General features: G+C 33.0%; 1 protein-coding gene across 1 annotated transcript in view; it reads right to left on the bottom strand.

The window, feature by feature from the left end:
* The window catches only part of LOC138705904 (cationic amino acid transporter 2-like), a 44,937-nt gene that overhangs the window by 22,335 nt on the left and 12,649 nt on the right, over positions 1-9,953 (bottom strand). The window contains exons 5-7 of the mRNA XM_069834660.1: positions 4,365-4,529; positions 2,785-2,909; positions 927-1,024 (exon numbers count right to left, since the gene is read on the bottom strand). Coding sequence (XP_069690761.1) covers positions 927-1,024; positions 2,785-2,909; positions 4,365-4,529 — 388 coding nt within the window. The remainder of the gene's footprint in view (positions 1-926; positions 1,025-2,784; positions 2,910-4,364; positions 4,530-9,953) is intronic.

The raw sequence follows: 9,953 nt of genomic DNA, 5'->3' as shown, positions 1-9,953 counted from the left end.
GTTACGTTATAGCATAATATTATTTCTGAAACAAATATCTAGTAATACCAGTAATACGAAATTTTATAATCTCACGATTGGAAAAGTGACTGATATTTAGGCCTAAGTTATAACTTTGGTCTATTGCTTCTGAATAATTAATAGGGCTAGGGTACAATATTTCTTTCACACACACTTTTCCATTTTCACATATTTCCCTTATCTCTGTTGTACTTTTCCTTCTAGCGAACTTAGATATAGGAATGGCAATAATGTTTGATTAGTTATATTAATTTAATGATAGGTAATGACTGAAATCATTAAAACTTTATTTTTCGTTTAAGAAGTTTGTTATATTCATACAAAGAAAAATATAAAAATTTACGTAATTCAACATAAAGTACGGTACCTAATGATTATTACTTATGAAATTAAAAGATTTTTCTTACGTATTATAATGTAACTTATCCTAATAGATTTCATAAATGAATCGCTCCATGCAGAAAGGGCTTCAGTCACAAATTTTGAAAAAAACGAGATATCGATGGAAATCATATCTTTATGGATGGTTCCATCAGCCTGTGCAGAAAGATATTCAGTCCAATGCTTGGAAAGACAGAAACTGAAGCGTCAGGCTCAGAGTTCTATGCAGAAAGGAATACAAAGTGCATACTGTTTTCCTTAGTTTTCTCAAAACCAGGTCTAATGGACTGAAGCCCTTTCTGCATGGAGCGATTCAAATATAAAATAGGATAAGATGAACAGTTCTAAGTTAGTATGCTGTATTAAGCATATCAATTAACAAATTTATTTTCAGCTATAAATTTTGGGAATTTCTAAATATAAATTTTTTTGGCGTGCTGTTTGTTCACTTGTGTATTTTGTTAGCACAAAGAAGATATGTGCGTATGTGTGTGCACGTGAAAGAAAACTATTAAACGTTGTACCTGGTAAGAAGACCAAAAATTGCTCCAATACTAACAATCCATTTTGCTACTGGCCACCCTACAGCTTCAAAGGCGCTAGGAATTGGGCTATCAGCATCCTGAAAAAATAAAAAATGAAATCATCCATAACAGAAGAAGAGTGGAAAATTTGAACATAGATATAGAAGATAAAAATAACATAATAATGTTTATTGCAGAAAAATACTATACAAAGAAATTGTAAATTAACAAAATTCTAGCACTCCCCTGAAAGAGAATGTTTTCGTGCTCAGAGGAGGATTCGATACATAATAAATTTACATGCATAAATTACAATAAAATAGCATCTAAAAATTAATAATTACTCATAACAAATTGCTTACATTCTTAAATTTCAAACTGTTGGAGGTAAATAGCTGTAATATCTCAAGCAAATAAAGTTTATCAGCAGCACTTCCCTTTAAAAAACAACATGTGTAAAACTGAATTCATGTTCACCGTTTTCAAAGTGTTTATATATAGTACCCGGTATTAATTTGTTAATTTGTATCAACATAAAAAATAAAAGTGATCGTGGAATGTTCACATGGCATTAACTTTCATTAAAATAGCTGATTTATTATTATTAGTAACTGAATAAAATACATAATAAGAATATATGAAAAATGTCACACTGTTCTTTTTATTTAGATAACTGATTCAGTAAAGCAAACTGTAATGTAAATTAAAGTTTCTATTGCATTTAAATATAATGAACTGCACTATACATACATCCTTGTGCAATGTTGTGCTACAGAATCAGAGGAAATTATGGCTTTCAATTTTCTCTTGTTAAATACACTCTAAACAAAACTCGACTCTTCTGCTGACTTGTGAAGGCCTCAACAGTGACAAGCAGAAAAACGAAGAAATTTCTTGCCTAGAGGCATACTGGGAAGCCAGAGAAAGGATAATGCAAGTTAATTGCTTTTACCATTAAAGAAGCTAAATGACAGTTGTGAGCAGTATGGGAGATGAAGATAAATGCAAACAAGACAAAGACCATGGTTGTAGGAAGAAAAATAAAGAAAGTAGACGTGCGAATACTAAATGAGGCAGTAGAGCAAGTGGACAGCTTAAGATACTTGGGGTATACTATAAGTACTAACATGAGCTGCTGCCAAGAAGTCAAAAGAAAGACTGAAATGGCAAAGGAAGCTTTTAAAAGAAGAAGGAGCATCTTCTGCGGACCTCTGGAAAAATAACTAAGGAAAAGACTAGTGAAGTGCTTTGTGTGGAGTTTGGCGTTGTAGGGTGCAGAAACATAGATATTACAACGAAGTGAAGTGGGAGCTAACAAAGAAAAGTCAAAGGTCCTTCCATAGGGGTGTTGGAGGAGAAAAACTACATGTTATTGTTTAAAATTGTAAGATAGAGGTAAAGATATCTACTTTATATGCCATGAAGGCGCTTGGGGGGCATGGAGTTAGAGCTCCATGTTTTCATGATTGGCATCACACTCTGACAGCTTTTTATGTCGGTAAAGACCTGGTACTTAATTTGGTAGGAGATTAAGTGAACCTCGGGACCATTCTGGAAGCTTTGGCAACGAGAAAAATTCCATCATCATCGGAATTGAACCTGGGATCTTCCAGTCTGTAGGTAGCCAGTTGTTTCAAATTGTATGTGTACTTAAGTAATTATCGATATGAATTGGCTTTCTTCTTTGTGATATGCTTTAATTATAGAAAAAGTATAGTTACAATATAAATGTTTGCAACAATACTATGAACTAAACTGAAGATAAAGTTCAATTCATAGAATGTGGAAACATTCACATTTAAAAGTAAGCTCATAATGCCTACATTTTACTACACAAACACTTCCACACAATACTTACCTGAGCATAGTAAGGAAGCATGAGCGTTAGAACAGATGAGACTCCAAAGTAGGCTAAGAAGATGATGGTCAGAGAAGCTATAATTGCAATAGGAATTGCCTTTTGAGGATTCTTTGCTTCTTCCCCTGATTGTAACAAAACAGACATAACATCTTATACTTTATAGTATTTAGTATTAAATTATTAATTCTTTATTTTTCAACACTTTTCTTAAAAATTACTATTAGTATTATCATTATTGCTTCAACTTTAATACACTGATATTTCTTAACATGTGGAATCGAAGTCAGAGACGAATTCAGAACCAGAAAATAATTGGAAAGATCGTATAAATTTGTAACTGAAATCGCCTTTGATTTCAAGTTATAGCCGTCTTTGTGTTCCAGGAATCCTCCCAACAAAACTGAGCAAACGTCCATCAGAAAATGTAGCTAACTATAACCATATCCTTTACTCTTTCTGAACCCACACTGAACTAGACTATTTATTTAACTTACATACTCCCCCTTTTCTATTAGCTTCCTTGAACTTGAAATCGCAGTCAAATGTGAGACATGCACCTAGTCTATTTCTTTCCTGAGTTTATAATATATCAAGACAGTTATTTGTGATTGTTATTTGATGATGAAGCATTAAACCTATTGAATACTACGGGATATGGTGCAAAGCTGTATAGTTTTATTGATAATTTCAATATTTTGGAGTAGTTTAATGGATTCGAAGTAAGCCTGGTGATATATTGATCGAAGTGAAAAGTATATTATAAACGTAAGTACGGTACTATCAGTGGCGGAGCTTTTAAGAGGCTTTTGTGTCTTAATTTTCCCAAAAAATTTGAGTTATTATACCTAGTAACAGTAGATCGTAATAACAATGTATCATAACATTTGGTTTCACTCCGATCCTTTCATATATTAAGTTCACTGTTGGCAGTCATTTTAGGATGGATAGTTCAGTGCTAGGCTTGTAGCAAAAGCCTCTGCTACGATGGCTACAACCTTGACTCGCAAGCTTGAGGGGGTATCGATTTGCTACAGCTCAGTGCAAAACATGGCTAGCATCACAGTCACAATACTACGTCGCACTATATTGGTGATTGTGTGTATAAGCTGCGTTGTTGAGTGTTAGTTTAATCAAAAGTGCATATATGTTTGTGTGTGTGTGTGTGTGTGTGTAAAATGGCTCATTTTGAGAGAACATTGAGGTCATTATTTGTAGAATTAAAAGAGAAACCATTTTCAAACTGGATGTATGAGAAAAATGTGCCTACAAAGATAGGAGATAGACACCGCATATACATATTAAAATAGTGGTTGGAGGAAGACAAAATAGAAATGTTCAATTTCAATGTTACAAGAAATATCCTTGGCTAACAAATAAGTTATATTGTTATATCTGTATTCTGTTTGGGGGTGAAAGTGAGTGCTCATCATTTTATTGTGGGGTTTGTGTCACAAAAAATTTTGATAGAAAAGCTGAGAAACATTTGTTGTATAAAAAGATATAAGATAAACAGATTTTTTCAGTCTACCCAATATTTACACCATAGCTTTGCCACTGGGTACTATTAAGAAATTTACCTGTTGTTGCAACACAGTCAAAGCCAACAAATCCATAAAAACATGTGGCTGCTCCACTAATCATTCCAGAGACTCCATATGGGAAAAAACCACCTTCTCCAAAGACTCCACCATCTTCATTCGATGGAAGTTCTTCTTTAGGAATAGCCCAATTGTCTCCATCAGCTGAAATTAAAATCGATAGAATATATTATTATATATTCTACTAACTAGTCTTTAAAACTTGAGTTTCATTTTGAGCAACTTAGGGAAAAAAATACTCGATTTTATGTATCTTACTATGTAGGAAGGGCAACCGGTACTGAAAATAAAATAATAATAATAATAATAATAATAATAATAATAATAATAATAATAATAATAATAATAATAATAATAATAATAAAATAAATAAATAAATATAAAATACTCCTCCACTCCTTCATTATGAAATATAGAGAAAGTATCGTGGTATTAGTATAGTATAGTAGTATAGTATTTATTAGCTGTCGTTACAGCAAAAGCTAATGACATTGTCAAATTGAGGACCGTTTTTGCAAAACTTGCTAACTGCAAAATTTGCAAGATTGAGATTTTTATGGATTCGTTAACATTAGGCAGGCCTCTACATAATGTTAAAGGCGTCTTGATTTGATTATTTCTCTTCATTGTAGTATCAAAGTGTGATCGTTTTTCCAAAACTTGCTTTCTGCTATGTGAGAGATACAGCAAAATTTTGCTTACTACAGTGTTTTGTCTCTCCTGTAAAATTTAGTTTTTTCAGTTAGCAAGTTTTGCAAAAATGGTCCTTAATTACACGTGTGAAATTATCATGCAAAAATGAAAAATATTCTCTTACAACACTAAAGATAAAACAAAATGATCACAAATACTCCTTAGAATTTACAATTGAGAGTCAAGATTATCAAAAATAGGCTAATACTTATATAAAATTTATATACATACAAAAAATTTGATTATAATATATTGTATTGTATTGTATTGCATTTATCTGTATTGTATGCTATCTGTCTGATTATCCTTCCATTTGGGAGAGTCTCTTTTCCGGAGCTATTGTATGTTCATTTCATTTCATTTAGTGTTCTACTCAAGGACAGGTCTTTCACTGCAAACCCAGCTTTCTCCAATCTTTCCTATTTTCTGGCTTCTCTTCGTTTCCTCATATGATCCATTATTGTATGTTATGGAAGCTGTATCACAAATCTTACTCGTTAATAACTATAGTTTGTTTGAAAATTATACTAAAATGGCAATTTACTTGATGTGATTGAATGTTTAGTTAACATCACCTTAAGAAAATGATGAAATTATTGTAAAAGTGTGAATTGCGCATCGTCAATTTGATTCTACTAAGTGCTTGAAAGTTCTTTCGTTTTAAATTGCAACTAAATCATCTGAAATTGGGAAATGCATCGATACAAAATGTGTACCGGTATTAATCAGTAGTGGACCGTACATTAAATATGTAACTATGACAGTTTTGAAAATAAGACAAATAGTAAAATAGCATGTTTTCAATTTTCTAAAGTTGAATCTGTCTGAAAAATGGAAGCATTGTTGCCAATGGAAAGATCTGCTCCCGAAATCATGAAAATTTCTTTGTTTCACTAATAATTTAAGTAATTAAATTTGAATAGTGATAAACCTATACATGATAAATAAAGTAGACCTATTACCACTGTTCTTATACATATTCATGAGGTACTGGTATTAGACTAAATATTGATTAATTTGAAGCATGTAGACTTAAATAATCACAATAATTGAAAGATGATTTCTACAAAAAATTCCAACAAGAATTACTAGGTAACTTGCCATTTTTCGTATTATTCTATAATTTAAATGACTCTAATGTAAAGTTTCAGTTTTGTTGATCCACTCTTCTGGCATGATGCACTCGATATATGCTACCCACAGAGCTAAGATGGCCGACTTCATTTGTTTACTGCATCTCAAAATTTAGTCCCCAGCGAGCACTATAAAGTGACAATGTTTACTATAAATAATAAGTTGTTTTGGGTCACACGGGATAAAACAAATTCAAAATATTGTCCATGTCGTCCTCATTGCCCTCATCTTCTTTCTTATCATATATTTTCTTCTTCTTCTTCTTCTTCTTCTTCTTCTTCTTCTTCTTCTTCTTCTTCTTCTTCTTCTTCTTCTTCAAGGAATTGGCTCATCAGCCTGCTTTAAGAAAATCAGCTTTGGTGTCCATTTCTTGAGCAGTAGCCCACCTCATTTCTCTCTCGGATTATATTCATAAGTTGCTTTCGGAAGTCTCTCTTCATTCAGTCTTTTTCTTTTCCCCACGTTAGACCCGTCATTTCTCTGGACACACTGCAGCCTTAGGCTTATTGTGCTACTTATGTTAATTTTTAATACTGATTCATCAGCCCTGTTTCCTTAATTAAGAATTCATTCATTCTTAGTAAATGCTATGTCCAATTATATCTGAATTTTTTTTATTTCATCATTTATATTGTGATGTTTAATTTTTGTCTGATGGCTGTCATCTTTATTTGATCAAGTCACATTGACTGAACACAAGAACTTTCTGCTGCTTGCAATCTGCTTTCCTCTCTAGTTTTAAGAAGCCATACTTCATTGCCAAGCAGACAAGTAAGTTGATCGAGCCATTGTTTTATTTTGTTTTAAGAGTGTTGACATAAGTTTCCAAGAGTTATTTGTATTGTTTCGCATATGATCTGAAATTTTTAAAATTTATTTTGTAGTATCTATAATCTTTACTTTCTAGATATCAATATGTGCATCGCATCCTAATTATTTAAAACTCGACACCTGTTCTGTTATTCTGTTGTTTATAATAATTTTTTATTTTATCCAACATTTACCTTCAAATTCCATGACTTCTGTTAACCGATATTAAAATTAAACATCGCAGTATCCAGATCTTGGCATGCACTTTAAATGGGAAATTTTTGCAGCTTGCTGGTGACGTAGAATGAATTACGTCTATTTCTCGTCAAAGCACATTTGCTTCTTTAAAAATCTTCAATTGAATGTCATTATTGTGATTATCATACTGTAAAATGTTCTGTAATTTCGAGACCTATTTCATTAGAAACTAATGCTGAAAATGACAGTAAATTTAGATAGTATTACCAATGAAAATGGATAATTAATTAATTCTTCTATTCTGAAAGAATAACTACATATTAGTTAGGATAAAAAAGTATTTTGAATTACAAAACGAAATAAAACGGTAAAATTACCTAGCAGTTAAAAAATGTGAAGAAAATTAAAAAGAATTAGCAAAACTGGCCATTTCTATTAATGTAATTTTGAGAGTTCATTACATGTGTTATACCGATATTGAAAACTAATTTTAAGGTTAAATGAATGTTACGTTTTTAATAAAGGTTGTATTAAATGTAGGTACCCTGTGTACAATTATTGTTATTAAGTCTATGCTGCAACAGCTACTGCTCCTACTACCGTATTACCATTACCACTACCACTATTGCTGCTGCTCCTGCTACTGTTACTTCTACTACTATCACTACCACTACCACCACCATCACACCATTACCGTAAGATCCTTAGTGTTTATTTGATAGTAAAGTTAGGTGCAGAACGATCTTATGTTTTAATTTCAATGAAATGGACATAGGTATTTGATAAGTGTAAACCTCTATTATTCCTATATATCACTCTACAGTTAAATGATTGGTTTTCTTTATACAGAATATTCCAAAAGCGAATTGTTCTTTCAACAGCATGTGTATGATGAGACAGGTAGGCTAAATACGACAGGTAACCACCAGAGGATATATGGCACACAGATATTTTCATGGCAAAGTATTATTTGCCTCCAGGAGTGGTGTGAAATTTTGCGCAGCATTGCTGGAATGATGGAAGCAAATGAATTCCGAACAACGTCTTTGAGTTCCTCAGTTGTCTGATAACGATTCTGGGTGACTTTCTGTTTGATGTGTCCCCATAATGCATTATCACAGGATGTCAGTTCGGGATTTTGTTACCAACACCTCTGAAATGGTCACCTCAAAGTCCCAATCTGATATCCTGTGATAATGCGTTATGGGGACACATCAAACAGAAAGTCGCCCAGAATCGTTATCAGACAACTGAGGAACTCAAAGATGCTGTTCAGAATGTATTTGCTTCCATCACTCCAACAATGCTGCGCAAAATTTCACACCGCTCATGGAAGCAAATAATACTGTGCCATGAAAATAACAGTGTGCAAACAGATCCCCTGGAGTAAATGGTGGTTACCTGTTGTATTTACCTGTCTCATCATACACATACAGTTGGAAGAACACTTCGCACGGCTTTTTATAGAGAGGTAACGGGACTTTTGGAACATTCTGTATAGAACTTATTCATTACTTTAATGATAAAATATTAATACACTGTATTCTCTGCAGTTATATTCTCCACTCTTATCTTCAGCCAGACGTGGACTTAAGATAACGTCACAATGCAGACTGAACAAAAGCAAGCGTGTATAGTCCTTCAACTTTAATGCATTTGGATCATGTTCCAGATATGACTGATTAAGATCTTGCTGGATTCTGTCAGTTTGACAATATAAAGTATCCAATTTCTGAGAAGGTGAAATTCATCACCCCAGTGAGACGGTGGCATTATTAATAGAATTTTTACGTGGATAACAAATGACCCAAAAATTTTTCCTGATGCCCTCCCATTCATATGTAATAGGATATTTTAAGTGTCCTAAATCTACAGTACAGATCTCCAATTTTATCTCCCTTTCAAAGGAAGAATGCTAAGCAATGTTATCGTTATCAGTTTAGAAGTTCATCACTCTTAGTCGGATTGCAACTCTCGAACTCTGGATCCAATGATAAGCATGATGATCACTCAACCACCAATGACGATTAATTTACTCAATACTGTCAGTTTAAATTTTCGTATTAATGTTCTAATACAATAAATAAGCTTCGAAAAAAATGTATAGACCTGTGTTTACGAAAATGTTTAGTTCATATTTACTGTACTTACTTCCTTACTTATAAATGGCTTTTAAGGAACCTGCAGGTTCATTGCCGCCCTCTCATAAGTCCGCCATCAGTCCCTATCCTGTGCAACATTAATCCAGTCTCTATCATCATATCCCATCTCCCTCAAATTCATTTTAATATTATCCTACCATCTACGTCTCGGCCTCCCCAAAGGTCTTTTTCCCTCCGGTCTCCCAACTAACACTCTATATGCATTTCTGGATTCGCCCATGTGTGCTACATGCCCTGTTCATCTCAAACGTCTGGATTTAATGTTCCTAATTATGTTAGGTGAAGAAAACAATGCATGCAGTTCTGCATTGTGTAACTTTTTCCATTCTCCTGCAACTTCATCCCTCTTAGCCCCAAATATTTTCCTAAGAACCTTATCCTCAAACACTCTTAATCTCTGTTCCTCTCTCAAAGTGAGAGTCCACGTTTCACAACCATACAGAACAACTGGTAATATAACTATTTTATAAATAAAATTCTAACTTTCAGATTTTTTGACAGCAGACTAGATGACAAAAGCTTCTCAATCGAATAATAATACGCATTTTCCTTGTTTATTCTGCGTTTAATT

The sequence above is a fragment of the Periplaneta americana genome, chromosome 9, assembly GCF_040183065.1.
Source record: "Periplaneta americana isolate PAMFEO1 chromosome 9, P.americana_PAMFEO1_priV1, whole genome shotgun sequence".
In the NCBI taxonomy this organism is placed as follows: domain Eukaryota; kingdom Metazoa; phylum Arthropoda; class Insecta; order Blattodea; family Blattidae; genus Periplaneta; species Periplaneta americana.
This window is presented reverse-complemented; position numbering and strand designations above follow the sequence as displayed.